Genomic DNA, 19,666 nt, shown 5'->3' with positions numbered 1-19,666 from the left:
TGTGTTGACAACTCTTCGACAAGCGCTTAGAACTGTACCCATGGAATACGCGCTATATAAGCTTCCTATTGATTGATTGATTGATTATATACATAATCAACCTCAATTGCCTTGTAATGTGAGAACCTTCTGGAAACCTTGATACTTTCGTTCTGTTGAATGAGGATGGAACTTCCTCTGTGTCTGTAGATTTATTCCAGTGGAGTTGTGCATTCTTCTCGCAGAAAGCAAGACAGGAGGACAGATACAGAAGAAACAAGCATCACAAAACAAAACAAAAAACATCAATCATCACCCAAAAATAAGAAATAAACAAACCTGCACCTGCTATGACCCTGCAATCAATATAGTCTTTAATCAATCAATATGTTCCCATGCACACTGCAATTTAGAAAGCATCACAACTGAAACGAGATCATTTTCTCAAAAGCAAGAGGCGAACGCGTGTTAAAATCCTTACCCGTTCGACCACCCCTCCGCCGCTCGCCGCATGGCGAAACCACGCGCCAGTGTTGACAAAACTATGGTAATATGCCTCCGGAAGTGCTTGCGTCAGGGTCAGACGAAAAAGCGACGGCGATACTTGTGAGTGAATGGAGAGAGAGGGTGGAAGTGGGGGAGGAGCTATGTCTACAACAACTACGCCTGACTTTTATCCCCGAGAACGTTCCTGTCAGTCAGTCTCGCCGGCACGCGCTTCCCTCACTCGCTTCGGCCTGGCTGTGAGCGTAGCACACGAGAGCACCAGACAGAGAGAAAAGTTTTGGAGATAAGAGAGAGGAGTTAGGAATCGTCACTGAATGAGAGATATTTTGAAGAGGCTTTACCCTTCGGAGGAGCATAGAGAGAAAGGTTTTAGACGGAGGAGTTAGCGGTTGCGACTGAATGAGAGAGATTTGAAGAGGATTGTCCCTATTGCTGTCGCTGGGCCAAAGCGGTGTGTGTGTGTGTCCCCCTGTGTCGGGGTGGTGTGTGTGCGGGTATTATTACCCCCCTTCCTAAAGGATAACGGTGGCCACAATGGGACGGCACGACAGGAGGAGAAGGGAGGACTCAGTACTACACACCTTGACACACTACCTGTGTCACAATTGTCGTCTGCTACCTTCCACACCCACGATGCTGCTGCTGTTTGTTGTGTCAATGTGCGTCATGTTCGTCACACCTGCCCAAGCCCAGGGGATTCTGACAGAGGACACCATCCTCCTGTCGAATCCTGGCATCCAGGTGCCGCTAGGTCGCTCCGTCTACCTGTCTCGGAGCGACCTGCAGGTTCGGGTGGCACCTGGGGACAGGTGCACGGTGCTGGTGCTGGACAACGACCCCTTGACCCAGAGGCCGGGGCGACTCATGCCAACCAGCTTTCCCTGCGACTTCGGGCCCCGGGAGGTCGTGTACTCCCACTTTGGCTCCCGCAACCCTCCCAATGACCGCATCAAGCTGCAGGTAACACATTGTACATCAGTTGTGTTTGGTACACATCCAAAAACCAATAGACTGCCAACCTTCCAACATTCACAATAAAACAAACAGATTCCATTCTTTCCATACCATCCTGCAGAAGGCAGTTACATGCCGAAATATTGATTTAAACGTACCTAATCCTGGTTACTGGTGTGTTTTCTTTTTATTTATCAAAACAAAAAGGTATGTTATTGGAACGTTATATGTATATCAAAACAAAAGTGACACTGACTGATCTTCAACCCATCGGTCTTTTAAGCGGTCTTCGTCAATTTGTTTGTCTGTCTCTATCCACGCAAAATACGCTGTTTCGTGGGTCAGCGGTATTTCAGGGTTATCATGAAATGTGTGGATTTTAGTTAACCCTAACCCAGGGTTCCAAAATACCACCCCCCCCCAATCCCCACCCACCCACCCACTAACGACCGTATAAGATTCCAGGTAAAGTTTGTAAAATTGAAAGAATTGTTGTTTCGTTTAGGTCCACGATGCGTCAGCGGTAGCTCACAGTGCGGGGATGTTGATTGGCCACATACTTTCTCTCACTGTTTAATTATCCCAGCGTCCGCATCACGCTGCGGGTAAAACATTAAACAAGTCGCGTAAGGCGAAAATACAATATTTAGTCAAGTAGCTGTCGAACTCACAGAATGAAACTGAACGCAACGCAACGCAGCAAGACCGTATACTCGTAGCATCGTCACTCCACCGCCCGTGGCAAAGGCAGTGCCCGTGGAATTGACAAGAAGAGCGGGGTATTCGTTGCGCTGAGAAGGATAGCACGCTTTTCTGTACCTCTCTTCGTTTTAACTTTCTGAGCGTGTTTTTAATCCAAACATATCATATCTATATATTTTTGGAATCAGGAACCGACAAGGAATAAGATGAAAGTGTTTTTAAATTGATTTCGAAAAAAAAATTTGATAATAATTTTTATATATTTAATTTTCAGAGCTTGTTTTTAATCCGAATATAACATATTTATATGTTTTTGGAATCAGCAAATGATGGAGAATAAGATAAACGTAAATTTGGATCATTTTATAAATTTTTATTTTTTTTTTCAATTTTCAGATTTTTAATGACCAAAGTCATTAATTAATTTTTAAGCCACCAAGCTGAAATGCAATACCGAACCCCGGGCTTCGTCGAAGATTACTTGACCAAAATTTGAACCAATTTGGTTGAAAAATGAGGGCGTGACAGTGCCGCCTCAACTTTCACAAAAAGCCGGATATGACGTCATCAAAGACATTTATCAAAAAAATGAAAACAACGTTCGGGGATTTCATACCCAGGAACTCTCATGTCAAATTTCATAAAGATCGGTCCAGTAGTTTAGTCTGAATCGCTCTACACACACACACACACACACACACACACGCACGCACATACACCACGACCCTCGTTTCGATTCCCCCTCGATGTTAAAATATTTAGTCAAAACTTGACTAAATATAAACAAGTCGCGTAAGGCGAAAATACAATATTTAGTCAAGTAGCTGTCGAACTCACAGAATGAAACTGAACGCAATGCCATTTTACTCGTAGCATCGTCAGGCCACCGCTCATGGCAAAGGACTGGGTGGCCGAGTGGTAACGCACTTGCGCTCGGAATCGAGAGGTTGCGTGTTCGACCCTGGGTCGGGCCGCTATTTTCTCCCCCCTTTCCTAACCTAGATGGTGGGTTCAAGTGCTAGTCTTTCGGATGAGACGAAAAACCGAGGTCCCTTCGTGTACACTATATTGGGGTGTGCACGTTAAAGATCCCACGATTGACAAAAGGGTCTTTCCTGGCAAAATTGTATAGGCATAGATAAAAATGTCCATCAAATACCCGTGTGACTTGGAATAAAGGCCGCGAAAGGTGAACATTCGCCTAACAGGCTTGAGGTTTGCTGGTCGATGTGAATGCGTGATATATTGTGTAAAAAATTCCATCTCACACGGCATAAAAGCGCTTTGAACTTCGGATAAGGCGCTATATAAATAAAGAGAATTATTATTATTATTATAAAGGCAGTGAAATTGACAAGAAGAGCGGGGTAGTAGTTGCGCTAAGAAGGATAGCACGCTTTTCTGTACCTCTCTTTGTTTTAACTTTCTGAGCGTGTTTTTAATCCAAACATATCATATCTATATGTTTTTGGAATCAGGAACCAACAAGGAATAAGATGAAAGTGTTTTTAAATTGATTTGGACAATTTAATGTTGATAATAATTTTTATATATTTAATTTTCAGAGCTTGTTTTTAATCCGAATATAACATATTTATATGTTTTTGGAATCAGCAAATGATGGAAAATAAGTTAAACGTAAATTTGGATCGTTTTATAAAATTTTTTTTTTTTTTTACAATTTTCCGATTTTTAATGACCAAAGTCATTAATTAATTTTTAAGCCACCAAGCTGAAATGCAATACCGAACCCCGGGCTTCGTCGAAGATTACTTGACCAAAATTTGAACCAATTTGGTTGAAAAATGAGGGCGTGACAGTGCCGCCTCAACTTTCACGAAAAGCCGGATATGACGTCATCAAAGACATTTATCAAAAAAATGAAAACAACGTTCGGGGATTTCATACCCAGGAACTCTCATGTCAAATTTCAGAAAGATCGGTCCAGTAGTTTGGTCTGAATCGCTCTACACACACACACAAACACACACACGCACATACACCACGACCCTCGTCTCGATTCCCCCTCGATGTTAAAATATTTAGTCAAAACTTGACTAAATATAAAAAAAAACACCCACTAAACTCATTTAAACATTTTGCCGCAATCAATAAATTGCGGTAGTTTGTATGTATTTAGCTATTTGGGTTGATGAACCCTCTCTGTGGTTCGCAAATTTGTATTCGTTGAGTCTCACATTTGGTCCCGCACCCCTTTTAACAACAGCAACAACTTGAACGTTACTTCTCAGTAAATTTGCAAATAATTCAGTTATTACAAATTTACGAGACAGGCCTTTTTCTTTTCAAGTCTAGATTCGACCCTTCACTTTTTACAGGTAATATATATATATATTTCAACCGTCCCGAGGCAGACTTATTCGTTTCGGTCCTTGGTGTTAGTAAATTTCAAGGGGCTTATTGTCCGTCAGGTCTTAATTGCCTATATATTGGACATGAATTGGTTTATACGATTCGAGTTTTACGCCCTCACGGCTTTTTGATGTTTGCGTGTTTAGGTGGTATCAGCCATCTGCACTTATGGTAGAATGACCAAGATCTTTAACGTGCCATTGTGGTGACACGGGGGTGGGAGATGGATACCGTCTCTGGGTCTGCACATAAAGTTGACCCGTGTCCGTCCCGGCCCGGATTCGAACCAGCGACCTCTCGATCATAAGTCCAGTGCTCTACCACCTGAGCTACCCGGGCCCCTCCTTGGTGTTTCACCGGACACGCCAGTAAATACAGCACCCAATACTCACGTGACGTGCATGTGACTATCCCCCAAATTCGATTTATTCGAAAACGCACCGAGCGGTGCTGCTGATCAAACTTGGGACCATGTATTCCCCCCCTTGGATTCTAGTTAGTGATGATAAATGGTATTTTGACTTTGAAATTAGCTTCAACACAAAATATTTCTTTTTTTAATCAAGGGACGTAACCGCTCGGTGCGTTTTCTAATAAATCGAATTTGGGGTAAAAGCGAACGAATTACAGCACAAATCTGCTTCAGTTGCAAGATCTTGCCATGATTTTCTCCCTCGAAATAAATGTTCCGCTTGAAATTGGCGGAGAAACATTCAGTCTGAAAATAATTTTGAGCAGTATAGGGTGCAGTATTTACTGGCGTGTTTTCAGCGGTAGTACGTGTAGCAAGTTGATTTGCTTATTTTCTAAGATGCTCAGATTGTATTTATTTATTTATTCATTTATCAATTTACTAATTTATTGTTATTCACACCAAGAAAAATTGCTCAGGGCCTTGAGGTTTTTATCAGCGATGTGTGCATTTGGTCCTTTTTGTTTTTTCATTTAGATCCCCTATGTTTCAGGGGTCGCGTGCTATGTGCATAATACATCGTATCCTTAGCGGTGCACATATTTATATTCGAGTCGTACACGACTCGATATTGTCATCATTGGAAGTCAGAATTGTGCAAATACTTTATGATTCGCGAATGAGGTTTTGAGCTTGTAGTCCGCTGTGAGTGTGAAGCAACCAAGCCAATTAGACTCGACAGACTGGAATTAAAAAAAACAAATCTCGAAGAACATACACTATTCCATGACGATTTTCGTTAAAATATATCTTAAGTATAACCAATTACCTTTTAAGTATATATTTCATTTCCTCTTGTCTGATATTACACCGGGAACATCTTTGTCAAAACTGAACAGGAAGGCAAAGATCATTCGTTGACTTTTCATTGTTATAACTGTTACTCTTTCTGACATGTACATTTATTACAGGGCCGGACCAAATGAGTTGTAAGGGGGGGGGGGGGTTCCTCCTTTTTTGGGGGGGCAAATCAGCGAAGTGGCGAAGCCACAAGCGCGCGCCTGCAAAGCAGGCGCGCGAACTAGGGGGGTCCGGGGGCATGCTCCCCCAGAAAATTTTTGAAAAACGGTTAAAATCTGTGCAATCTGGTGCATTCTGGGCCTTGTTTTGAGGGATAAGAGCAGCATTGTTTTGGTGCTAAAACTAGTAAAAGTCAAAGCAAGGTACATGCTTTTTCCAGGGGTGGGGTTCCGGAACCCCTGGAACCCCCCCCCCCCCCCCTGGGTCCGGCCTGAACAGGAAGGCAAAGATTATTCGTTGACTTTTCATTTTTATAACTGTTACTCGTTCTGATTGTTTTTTATTTTTATTTTTATTTTTTTTTTTATACATTTTATTACCTTTATATACACATAAACACAGCATAACATACATCATACACCGAGTTTATCAACAGAGCGTATACACACGTACATACCTAGACAAGACACAGACATAGACAGTAGGGTGGGTTGTTGAAAAAACAGGGGATATGGAAGGGGGGGGGGGGGCTGAGGTTGTGGGGGGGGGGGGGGGGGGTAACCGAGGTTGGGGGAGGGGAGGGAGGTAGGTGGGGACGGTGGTCACAATTTAGCCTCCAAGTATACATGGGGTTTAATTATCGGCATAAAAGTACTGTATAACCTGTTATGAGTAAATGGGTCAGGGAGTATCACATTCAAAAATGTTCATACGAAATCAATCAATACAATTATCCTATAGCATCAATGAAAAAAGTGTCTATATAAACACCACTCTTTTTCAAATTTACCATAATAATTATTTACACTAGCATTATACTTTTCGATCAAAAACCTTTCTTTAACAATTTTCACAAAAACATTTAGTGTTGGGACTGTCTTATTTAATTTGGCTCCAAATATACTTTGTTTGGCAAGGAGAATAAACAAATCAAAAACAGCATCCGTATGAAAGTTGTCTAAATACCCTAAAATGACAAGCTCTTTTGACAAATTCAAATTATTGCAATGTGTGAAATTTTGACATAACCATTCTGTGAAATCAGACCAAAAAAGCTTAACTCTTGTGCACTCCCAAAACAAATGTATTAAGGTTTCCTCTTCCTGCGTACAAAAGCTACATAGTGATGTGTCGGAAATTTTCATCAAAAATAACAGGCGTTGAGTGGGAAAAATTCTATATAGTATTCTATATTGGAACCACCTTAGGTATGTGTCTTGTGTAGTTCGCCTTATTGTCAGAAATACCTTTCCAACATTTACATCAAAATTCAATAAATTAGCCCATTTTTCCATGCACTGTAGATTGCCATCATTTTTCACAAGATGGGTATATATATGTTTTACTCCACCTTTAGCTATTTGTTTCCATACAACATCATCACCAATATGAAAAACATTGTTTAAAACTGCATCTAACTTTAGTCTTTTATGAAAATTCTTAACTGAGCGCATAACGCCCTCGAAAAAAACAAAATTCAGTTGTAAATTTGGATGTTTCAATTTAAAATCGTTATATGACAAAAACCCATCAGCTCTCATCAAGTGACCGACTGTAATAATGCCATTTTCCATCCAATTCCTGTTAAAAATAACCTTTTTATCTATGCAAATATGTACATTATAATACAGACGCTCTGAAGCAAAATCACTCAAGGAGATGGGGACACATTTGCATGCAAAATGTTTGTAATGTTTGAAAACATCTCTCCAGAAAGGATTCTGAACTCTTTGCATCAATATGTTTCCAAACTCACCTCCTCTCTTGTGAATGTTATGTACAAGTGGACACAGAGCTTTCAGAAGTTTAGTTACTTTTCCTTCACTACAAAGGACTCGCTGTAACCATGATATCTTCAGAGCTGACAAAAAGCATTTCAAATCCACCATTTTAAGCCCACCCTCTTCAAACGACTGATATGTTGTTGTTCTCTTTATTCTATCTTTCTTACCATTCCATAGAAATGAAAAAAATAACCTATTCAAATCAAACAAAAACTTATCATCAGGGTCTGGTAAACTCATAAACAGATGAGTTAACTTAGACAGCGCCAAACTCTTAATAACTGTTATTTTTCCAAAGGGTGTTAAATTTCTTCTGGACCAGGACCTGAACAAATTCTCAATTTCTACCAATTTATGTTCATAATTAAGGGGTATAATGTCATCTAGGTTGACTGAAAAAACAATGCCAAGAACTTTAAACGTTACAGGGTTCCAACTGAGCATAAGTTCCGGCATAAATTTAATATTGCAATTTGTATGTGAGCCTATCCAGACTGCCGTAGTTTTCTCATAGTTCATTTTCAGACCGGATATAGAGGCAAATTGCTTTAAAACGTTCATACATGCACAAAATGATTGTTTTGAACCATCCAGAAACAGGGCGGTGTCATCTGCAAACTGGGATATTAATATTTCATCATCTGCCACCTTTATACCTTTTATCTCTGTACTCTGGCGGATCATAATGGACGTTCTGATTGTTGGTCTAACATCTTTTTTACAATATTTGTTTTTAAATATTGATTAATCCATCTATTATTGTCGGCCGTATTTGAAATCGCCGTAGCTGTACCCCAGATTACATTTCTCATAAATGTTCCTCCCAAATGTCTATTGCAACTTGAAGATGTTTTTCATTGACGGAGCATCCCGATTTGATTAAATCGTGCAACCGTCGTGCAGTCACTTCAAAGAGTACGAATGCATTTGTATTTCAACACGAATAAAGTTCTACAGATTTCTGTTTTTAATGGTATGACTACCATTTATTTGTGCTGTATGTCAAAGTCGCAGTGCTTGTCTGTATCAAGGACTCTGTAATTGTTATCTCTGTATCAAGGACTCTGTAATTGTTATCTCTGTTTTTGTCTTTCAACGGAGTTCAAGATTGTTCGCAAGAGTTGAAAAAAACAAGCGTAATAAGATATGAGTTGTCATTTACGTGTATTGCCATATTTTCCCCGCCATTTAGGCAGTCAACCATTGCTACGATCATCTTTGGTACATTTGACTCTAAGTCACAGCTTCTTTTCTTTATTTGTTTCTGCCGTGGCCCTTGAGTGTCCGCTTTAAAGGGCCGTTAGGTCGAGCTTCTTGGACTTGGGGCCCGGTAGCTCAGTTGGTAGAGCACTGGACTTGTGATCGGAAGGTCGCAGGTCCGAATTCGAGCCGGGACGGACACGGGTCAACTTTATGTGCAGACCCAGAGACGGAAGCCATATCCCACCCCTGTGTCTCCACAATGGCATAAGTGCAGATGGCTGATACCATCTAAACACGCATACACTTTTGTATCTCGTCAAAAGCCGTGAGGGCGTAAAACTCGAATCATATACCCCATATATTGCTATTTCATATGTTACGTGGATTTCCATTGGTCAATTGGGCAAAACTGAGCTCAGTGCAAAAGTGATATCGACGACATTTCCGTCGATATCAGTTTTGATATCGACGACCTCTTTATTGCTTCCCCACTTCAAAAAACAAAAACACCTAAATTTAAAAACAAACAAATATATATGAAAATGTAATGATCCCAGAATTTAGTTGAGCAAGTGACTAAAGACTTTTTGAAAGAAAAGACATTTTGAAATACTGAAAAGTACAAGAAAAGAGTGAACAAAAAGAAATAATAATCAGAGGGAGGGATATGGAACAGCCAAAACTGAGACAAATACTTTTGTAATTTCTTTACAATAAATACAAAATGTCCAGAGATTTAGCAATATATCTAACATTGACTGACTGTGTGATGATATCTTCTGCTATTGGTCTGTTTCGACAGTGATATCAAAATCTCGAACTCCGGTCTCGATTTAGATATCACTGTCTCAACAGACCATAGCAGAATCACACAGTCCGTCAATATTGGGTAATCTTGTCCTTAAGAGGCGAAATATTTCGCCTGTAGGACATCAGGCATTCTCTATTTCTGTTCTGTTCTTGGAAATGATTTGTTTTGTCTTGAAGTTTGTCTGTTTGTTTGCTTAACGCCCAGCCGACAACGAAGGGCCATATCAGGGCGGTGCTGTTTTGACATGTAACGTGCGCCACACACAAGACAGAAGTCGCAGCGCAGGCTTCATGTCTCACCCAGTCACATTATTCTGACACCGGACCAACCAGGCCCAGCGTTTGTGCCAGACGCCAGGCGGAGCAGCCACTAGATTGCCAATTTTAAAGTCTTAGGTATGACCCGGCCGGGGTTCGAACCCACGACCTCCCGATCACGGGGCGGACGCCTTACCACTAGGCCAACCGTGCCGGTTTGTCTTGAAGTAAACGGTCCAAAGATTGAACATAGTTTAGTTTTTTTTCCGTGCAACTTTGAGCGCCGTCCTCATGACGAATTGCAATGATAATGTTTCAGATTCGTTACGACTCCTTCTCCGAGACGTTGCTGATCCCTCTGACCATGTTCGTAGAGGTGACCTTTGTCCAGCTGGAGGTCATCACGCGCAACCTCCCCATCGAGGTGGAGAGTCTCATGGGAGTGTCCACCCCCATCTCCGCCCGCACCATGGAGTTCGCCTTTGACCGGGACAGTGAGATCTGCAAGGTGAAAGACACGTTTGCTGTGGAGACGAAAGAACATCTGATTTGTTTGTATTTGTGAGTGTGTGTGTGTGTGTGTGCGGGAGTGTTTGTGTGTGTGTGCGTGATTGTGTGCTGGAGTGTTTGTGTGTGTTGGGGGGGAGCGAGAGAGAGCGAGAGAAGAGAGAAAGCGAGACAAACTTGATAGAGTGAGAAAGCCGGACAGAGAGAGAAAGAGAAAAGAGAGAGACCGAGAGAGAGAGAGAGAGAGAGAGAGAGAGAGAGAGAGAGAGAGAGAGAGAGAGAGAGAGAGAGGTAGTAAGCGAGCAAGAGAGAAAGAGAGATAGAGAGAGAGAGAAAAAGAGAGAGAGACAGAGAGAGAGAGAGGGAAAGGGAGAGAGAGAGAGAGAGAGAGAGAGAGAGAGAGAGAGAGAGAGAGAGAGAGAGAGAAAGGGAGAGAGAGGTAGTAAGCGAGCAAGAGAGAAAGAGAGATAGAGAGAGAGAGAGAAAAAGAGAGAGAGAGAGACAGAGAGAGAGAGAGAGAGAGAGGGAAAGAGAGAGAGAGAGAGAGAGAGAGAGAGAGAGAGAGAGAGAGAGAGAGAGAGAGAGAGAGCAGTTTCAGTTCCTGACTGCAAACGATAACAAAGTTCCTTCTGCAACAAAATTAATGACAAAATCAACCCAAATTACCAAAACTTAGCGGATAGGCGCCTGCTGCTTATATGCACGCACAAATGATTAGAAATCCGGCAAATTATTTTAAAAACTGTTCTCTGTATCTATCAGTGCCAAATGTTTTCTTTTTTCACAGTTAAGGTGCTGCAGAATAAGATAAGCACCTCCCGCTCTCATCAGGCTATTTTGCAAGGTGTTAGCGTCCTATTTTGACAAGCGATAGTGACAGGTCGGGCGTTTGAAGTCTCTTGAGTGCGAGACATGACGAATGTTGAACAGGAGACCGAAATAGTGGAAAGATAAGTCTAAGGAAGTGTTTATGTTCAGCAAGATAAATCCCAGTTTTACGTGCACTTCTCATGTGCAGGAAGACATCGTTGCGCGTTGCCAGGATACGAAAAACGGCTGTGTGACACATTATCAGAATTACATTTGCTAAAATTGCATTTTACAATCAATAATTTGTGGTAGCGCGAGGTTAGCAAATTTGGATCGATGTATAATCTCACTTTCGGTCCCAACAATAGCCACATCAACAATAGCCACATCAACAATAGCCACAACAACAATAGCCACATCAACAATAGCCACAACAACAATAGCCACATCAAACTGCGTGTGAAAGCTAAACTAATTTTCAGACATTTTCAGAATGTGTCCTCAATGTTTTAGCCGTAACCTAAAGTTTGTGTATTCAAATTGGTGTAGAGCAACTTTGCCACAGCCCAAACAAACTTGACATAGTTATTTCCGAATAGTGTCTATGTATTTCATTCAAATGCCATGTTTCTCTCTCACTCTTCAGGTGACGGTTCTGGGCGCGGCGTCGGGCCTGCCTCGTTACGGCGTGGTGGCGAACGACACGTCACTGCTGGAGATGGTCAACTGTGACGAGTTCCTCACCATGGGGGTCCGCTACCGACACACGGCGGACACCAACTCCCCGGACCGCGACTACATCCCCCTCGTGGTGGAGATTCTGGACCAGGAGGGCAACATGCTCAAACAGGAGTACTTCCAGGTGAGAACGGTGTTCAGTGGTGGTTAATTTGTGTTTGTTTTATGCTCATTTTTAATTTGTTCTCTTTTCCATTTTTTTTTCCATTTCCAGATTCATTTTTGTGATTCTCAGTATCATTTTAATTTTTGTCATTTTCATTGTCTTCATTTTTTTTCCCCCATTTTTTTTCAGTTTCAGTTTCGTTTCTAATAACTTGATTGTCCCATTGCTGAAAAATTTGGCTCGCTTTTTCCACGTGGAAAGCTAACAATAGCAGAGTCGCAATACCCAGATGTTTTAGTGTAATCAGCCACCTGCACTGCTAGCAGAAAAAAACACTAACCCATCTCTCGCATGACTTTCAGACCCTGGTGAGAATCAAGGGAGGTAAGCGCAACGAGAAGCCGACCCCTGCCTACAACGCGCGTCTGTCCATGGAGGTCGACCAGTTCGTGATGACCGCCATCACTCCTGACGTTCTGGCCGCAGAGGACACGGAGACAGAGTCGGACTTCCTCATCTTCAACATCTCCAAGCCTCTGCTCCAGGGTGAAGGTCACTTCGTCTCCACGGACGACAGGAACCAGCCAATCACGTCCTTCTACCAGCGTGACGTCAGACAGTTCAAGATCGCATACAAGCCCCCGGCTGACGACTCCAATGAGAGGAGGGTGGTGGTGGCGGAGGTCCAGGTAGGTCGTCGTTGTTTGTATTGAGGTGTAGCCATCTTACCTATTTGTATTGAGAGGTAGCCATCTTACCTATTTGTATTGAGAGGTAGCCATCTTATCTATTTGTTCTCCGTGTTACGTTGTAATTTACAATGCCACTAATATCTCTTCAGGAGGCATTGCATGTAAGTATTCAGACCGTTGGTAAAAAATCTCATTCCGAACTCAGTACTGTTTACTCTACATGTATTGGAACCCCCGATTCAAGACACTTGTTTATTACACCTGAATATTTAACTCCATTTTAGGACTCCTTCCGTTATGAGACTTGATTTTTCTCAAATTTTCGGCAGTCTTAAAAAGGGGTTCCAGTCTACAAGTTCCTCTCTGACGGTTTTGGATACGGCGCCTTGTTATAATGTTTCATTTTTAAACTTGTATGTCAGTAGTAGGGAAGAGGTATGCCTCATGCCTCGGCGCAATGCGCAATGCGCAAGGGTAGGGTCCATCATAAAGTGATAGGTTAAGGTGCCTGTGTTTAAGTAGTGATAAAGAAGGATTGCGTTTAAACGGTTTATTGAGTTTTATATTTTGTCATGTGATTTCATGTGCCTGTACCTGTTGCTCGATACTAATGACCACTCCAGCTGGGGTAAGCACCAATAAAATTCAGTAATTGACCCTCCCTCTGTGTTTTCACGGGCTTGGGACCGTTTTGACAAGGTATGTCAAAGCCACATTGGGGGTTTTTGGGATTAAACAATACGAGCATTATTTACAGAAGCAAAACATGTCTTATCAAATTTATTTACAAAAACGACAAAGTTGTTTGGCATTGGAATGTTAACCATATCACAGGCGGCGGTATCACAGTCAAAAAAAGAAAGAGACCCATTAGAGGGGTATCACAGTCAAAAAAGAAAGAGACCCGTTAGACGGGTGTAGGCAGGGTTGAAACCCCGTCAGAAGCGATCACACGCTTGATGTAGAAAAACGAGAGTGACTTTCTGGTTTGGGAATAGGTGAACATAGACTTTCCGTCTGTCTTGAAACCAGTGTTTGTACCACCACCACTTTCTTGCGTTAGAAGCACCTGTTGGTAAGACTCTTTTGTCAGCTTGTTTTGGTTTTTGTTCAAACCTTTTGAACTAAATTTACTTCCACTGTCCCCCTCACAAAAGTAGGTTTTAGAACACAGACCAATAAACGCATTTCCTTGGTATTCGGTTTTAAAGAGACCGGGTGTTCGTTTGTCATAGTGGACACGCGCTGTACAGGCCTGACAGAGAGTCGGGTCCCATGGGGCGTTAGCTAAACGGGTGTTTTGGAAGGCTGCCTCGTGTTGGTCACAGGCTTGTGCAGGGAACCATTGGTTATACACTTGGTAAAACTGCTCTCGTAGTTCAGGACGAACTACCTCTTCTAACGTTGAAGCGCTAAGCGCCATGTATAGAGAATCTGTATCCATTTCCAAAAGCTGGTAGTCGGCTCTGGACACAAACTTATCTAGAAAATCAAAATGAAACTCCAACATGCGTAGTTTAGCGTACTGGTAAACAAAGTAACCAATCTGAGAGGGAAGTGACCAGTTGATTTTTTTTTTAGCCATCTCTACTTCAGTGACAGAATCTGTCACTTCTGTTAGTTTTTGAAAACGACCATTGTTGATCAGTTTTGAGGCCTCATCAGACAAAACGTAATGAATATCACGATGGTTGGCCACGTTAGTTAAGGTTTTCCCGTAGGCTGAGTTACCGAGCAGTTTGAAAGTTTCAGCTAAGATAGCTTTTGATGGGTCTTGGTCCCCTGCTCGTCTTGCGTTTGAAACGCTGTCACCAAACTGACGGAAACAGGTTTTGGGTTGATACTCCACGATCAGCGTGATGTTTTTAACAACCAACCCGTGCTGCACGTACCAAAACAAGAGGGGTGTGGCTAGCAGAATTTGTTCACCGTGGTAACTCCCAACAAGTGTGCGGCGTGGTTGAGATAAGAGCTTGTGTTTTTCAGCGTAGTCTTTCATAAAATCCCCGATCTGTTCTCGGCTGACAGACTCATTTTTGAAAATAGGCTGCATTTCACTGAAATGTTCTTTTAGATGATCAGGTACATAAATATCACACTGTACCAACCCGAACAAAGTTTTGTTTTGCACCGCGTCTAAGACAGTTTGATCTGTGATGGTAGAAGGATGCCGGAAGGGTTTAAGTGTCGGAAAACGACCTTGTAGAAAAGTCTGAATGGAGGTGTTTTGTTTTTTGTCTGCGTGCCATTCACACTCCCATTTTTCGACGACAGTCACACCCACTTCCTCACGTAGGTATTTGGTGATGTTGGTTGTATGTTCTCTGAGTTCAACTAGTGTTTTTCCGGTGACAGGGTTAGACGTTTTACCGGCGGTCACAGAACAGTCATGCCCGTGGAACAAACATCCGTGAAACTGATAGCAAATTTGATTTGTGGCATCCCAACCATCAACTCTAATCTTTTTTCGACCAAGGGCCTTCTCTTTCGCGTTAAACTTATGTTGGAGATGGATCTGTTTTGATGCCATGACCCACTCCAACCATTCCCGAGCTAGCTGACCGTAGGGATCTGTTTTTTCCGCTTTAAAAGCGTTTTCTTTTCTACGAATGACAGGGTGCTCTGTGGGCATGTCTTGCATGAGTGCAGCTAAATACAGCGCATTTGCATCAAATCCCTGAACAGACTGTACCGGTTTGTCCTGATTACCACGAATGTATGTTTTGTCTTTTTCGTGGTATCTGTGAAAGACAATAGACGGACCCCCGACAATGTTCTTTCGCAAAAGTGCGTGAACGTCTTTTTGTTTTTCGTTAAAAAGTGAAAAGTAGGTATCTGAAGACAACGTGTCAAACAGATACTTCAGTGTCACACCGGGGACAGAAATACCGTCTTTCAGCAAATCAACTCGCAGACTAGCGTACATACTAATCTGATGCTGCAAAGCAACCAGAAACGGCCCTGTGTCTAGGTTGTTGTACCACACCAAAAAATCCTTCAAAGTCATCATTTTGTTTTCAGTCCACACACGCTGACAAAAAGCGTACTCTGTATCAGAAATATTTGAGTTTTTGAGCTTACTAAAAAAAGCTGCATGGGGTGGGAGTTCTCTTTCATCTAGTGTACTTAGACTAGTGACGTATTCATAGCAGAAAAAACCCTTTTGCTCTTCGACACCGAACGCCTTGAGGTACTTGGAATAACTAAAACCTGGCGCAAGAAAATTGTTGATGTCGAGAAACCGAAGTTTGTCTGTACAAAGACACATATACTGGTTGTTTCGTTTAACAACAAACTTGAAAGGGGGTCTTTTAGGGGCCTTCTTTTTTCCCTCTGTTTTGACTTCTTTGTCTTCTTCTTCTTCTTCTTCTTCTTCTTCTTCTTCTTCTTCTTCTTCTTCACCCACGGTATCAAAACCATCTGGTTCAAAAACAGGGTCTGTTTGACTGTCGTCTTTTGGAAGATCGTTATGGGCTGTTTTGTCTTTGACAAACTTTTCAATGAGAAAAGGTTTGATCACATTCAGATCGTAGCGGGAAGAATTGAAACCTACGACAGGCAGTTCTTGTAAATACTCATATAATTTCTGTCTGAGTCTTTCTACGGGGATGTTGAGGTTATCTGTTTCTTGTTGTTGTGTCTCTTCGATCTCAGTCAACTGGTCAAACACATCTTTAAATTCTTCACAAAGAAGAGCGCAGGAGGCCTCGGAGATACGTTCTAGGTAGTTAACCATGTTGTTCACTAGTTCTTGAGGGTTACCTTTACTCACAAAACAGGTTGGTTCTGTGAAATGGGGAACATTACTGCATACAGAAACAGAAAGAGGAATATGTTTTGCTGTATACTGTGTACAGTTTGACTCAGCTGATTTTGTCTGCGGCAAGTTATCTGTGTCAAAAAACACCTCAAAATCAAAAGTCGCTCTGTAGGGAAAAACAAAATCTGTGGCTACCTGAACACCGTGGTTTTGTAACTGTTGAAAAATGTTTTGGGGTGGTGAGTAAACCCCGCCTTTCAACGTTTCTTTTGAACCCTCACCCTGACAAGTCTGTTCATGTCGATTCATTTTAAACAAAGACGACCAGAGTTTCCCGCATTTGGAACAAGCCAAAGCATGACCGAGTTTATCAATGTCTAAAATGTACATGAAATGGTCTTTGTAACGCAAGAGGCGCATAACGCCAGAATGTTTGTAAGCGCTACGACGCAGAGGAACGAGACAGACAGGTGTTTGGTTCTCATCAAACTCAAACACATCTATGTTCACCTTAAACTCAGATTCAATCGACTCAAGTTGAAACAAAGTGACCCCCGGAAAGTGGACAGGGGGGAAATGTCCGGCCCACTGTTTGAACAAGGTTTTTGTGGGTTTTTGCAAAGAATGAAGCGAGGCTCCTTTGTACAAAGCAAGACAGCGAAAGAGACACAGACCATCAGTATAAGGAAAATGATGATTCTGATCTTTTTGGAGTTTGTGCAAGAACGGTGTGTTTGTGATGTAGTCAGGTAGACTACCACAGGCACATCCGATAGGAAAGTCAGTCAAAGGCGTGACATAGAAACTGGAAGACATGATGGTATGAACAGCATACCGAGAGTTTGGGCGTTCGAGTCTAACTTGTTCTAGAATGTCACGGTCACTGATTTCATCGAGAAAAGAAAGAAAGTCCTGCTTTGAGTTGATCAGGCGCGGTCGTTGTAAGACAGAGTGGTTATTGACTGAGGCATGAAAGAAAGACAAGTCACCCGACTCTTTGTTTTTGAGAAGAAAAGAGTGAGAAAAATTGATTTTGAAGCGTTTGTTTTGTTCATGGAACAGATCAAGAAGCGACTCGTCCCAATCAGGGAAATCAGAACAAGGGTTCCAGAGAATGGTATAGGTTGACTGAAGTTTACCAGGCCGCTTATGAGATTTAACAGAATTCCAATGCTTTTCGTACATTTGTCTTTCTTCAAAAGGTAACTTTTTGATTTTTTCTTTTTCTAGACTTCGTTTGTTTAATCCCTTTTTGGGGGAAGGGGCTTCCTGTGAAGACGAACTTTTTCTTTTGGACCCAGCGACTGTCGGCGCTGGTGGTGGAGGTGTCCGACTCGCAACATCTTGGCAGTTTTTGGTTTTTTCATGCCGAGCAAGGCCGTGTTTTCTGCTAAACGACTTGCCGCACATAGCACAGAGAAAAGGTCTGGCTTTGTTATGGGCTTCGTTAACATGAGCGTTAAGGTTGTAGTTTTGTGTAAAAACCTGTTCACAGTGCGGGCATTGGTTACGCTGCAATAAAAAAAAACTATGTCTGAACTACAAAAAAAAAAAAAAACAATATCAAAAAAAATCTTACATAAAAACATTTATTTTTCTAAAAAGCTATGTCTGAGAAAAAAGTAACACGCTACTTTATTTTTTTTATCTTTACAAAAACAAAATCAACTTACCAAATCTGTTGAGGCCGGTTGTGGCGTTGTGTTAGCGTCACTGCTGCTGCTGCTGTTGGTCGCCATAGTTGTTTTTGTTCACCACCACCCACTTGTAAAGTCGAAGAGACACTCAAGAGTTAGCCCCAGAAGAAGTTTATTTATACCCCCTCTTTGCCCGCATCACCGCCGTATTCTAACTACGCGTTTCTATTTTTAGGTGCTGACCAATCAACAAGTTCTAACATGTTTAGGTCTTGCGTATCTGTGGTGCAATAACTCAGGTGTAAGCACCCAATGACCCCCTCTGGAGGTTTACCGGAGAGGGGGCTCCGCGAAGCGCAGGGATACCGTTTAATTTCCTTACTCTGACACCCCCCCCTGACAGGGCACCAAACTACATAGCTATTAAAGAGAGAGGGCTCCGCGAAGCGCAGAGAAAGTGTGAATGTGTGTGTGTGTGTGTGTGTGTGTGTATGTGTGTGTGTGTGTGTGTGTGTGTGTGTGTGTGTGTGTGTGTGTGTGTGTGTGTGTGTGTGTGTGAGTTAGTTTTGAATATAAAATTTAAAGTAGATGTTTGGTTTTTTTAAATTAATAAATAAAGATAAGGATAGGATCTTAGTTTAGTATGTGAAAATGGATCCAAGGTGGAAACATCCTTTTACCTGTGTGATTGCCGGTCCCACAGGGAGTGGGAAGACTCATTTTGTCAAACAATATTTGAATCACTTACAAGATATGATGACACCCCCTCCAGAGGAATTGATTTGGTGTTATGGGGCGTGGCAGTCTGGTTACAATGAGATGAGACATGTGACGTTTGTGGAGGGTTTACCCGACGTGGAACAGTGGACAGGGGTCAAAAGGCGACTGGTCATCATTGATGATTTGATGAGTGAGACAAACGACAAGGTCACACAACTATTCACCAAAGAAAGTCATCATCGGAATCTGAGTGTAATGTATATTGTACAGAACCTGTTCGGAAAAAACAAAGAGCAGAGGACGATCAGTTTGAACAGTCACTACCTGGTGGTGTTTAAAAACCCACGGGATGCTTCACAGATCAACCATCTGGCCAAGCAGATGTACCCTGGGAAGCTAAAGTATGTCCAAGAGGCATTTAAAAATGCGACTTCTATGCCTCACGGTTATTTGCTGTTTGACTTGCGACAAGAGACACCCGATCATCTTCGTCTGAGAACAAAACTTTTCCCACCAGAGCACCCTGTAGTGTACCTTCAAAAATAACCATGTCTACACGCCTGAAGAGAAATGTACCCATGTTGCGATTGTTGTGTGGGGCTAAGCCTGCCGTGATTAAGGCCGTATTGAAAGGAGCTTCTCCAGATTTGATCCATGCGTTGTGCGAGTGCTCCCTGAACATCTTAAAAGGCCA

The 19,666-nt window shown here is 42.2% G+C and overlaps 1 protein-coding gene and 1 non-coding gene across 2 annotated transcripts in view; one reads left to right on the top strand and one right to left on the bottom strand.

The window, feature by feature from the left end:
* Positions 1–700: 700 nt before the first annotated feature.
* LOC138969533 (FRAS1-related extracellular matrix protein 2-like) overlaps positions 701–19,666 on the top strand; it is a gene marked incomplete in the record, with an annotated part of 314,415 nt that continues 295,449 nt past the window's right edge. Inside the window, 4 exon segments of the mRNA XM_070342359.1 lie at positions 701–1,446; positions 10,322–10,510; positions 11,966–12,181; positions 12,526–12,852. Of these exon segments, the coding sequence (XP_070198460.1) occupies positions 1,021–1,446; positions 10,322–10,510; positions 11,966–12,181; positions 12,526–12,852 (1,158 nt within the window).
* On the bottom strand, positions 4,782–4,854 carry Trnai-uau (transfer RNA isoleucine (anticodon UAU)). Its single transcript has one exon. It is a non-coding gene; the product is annotated as a tRNA-Ile (tRNA).

This window comes from Littorina saxatilis, linkage group LG6 (genome assembly GCF_037325665.1).
Source record: "Littorina saxatilis isolate snail1 linkage group LG6, US_GU_Lsax_2.0, whole genome shotgun sequence".
Taxonomy (NCBI): domain Eukaryota; kingdom Metazoa; phylum Mollusca; class Gastropoda; order Littorinimorpha; family Littorinidae; genus Littorina; species Littorina saxatilis.
Note: the sequence above shows the minus strand (reverse complement) of the source record. Positions and strands in the feature narration are given on the sequence as shown.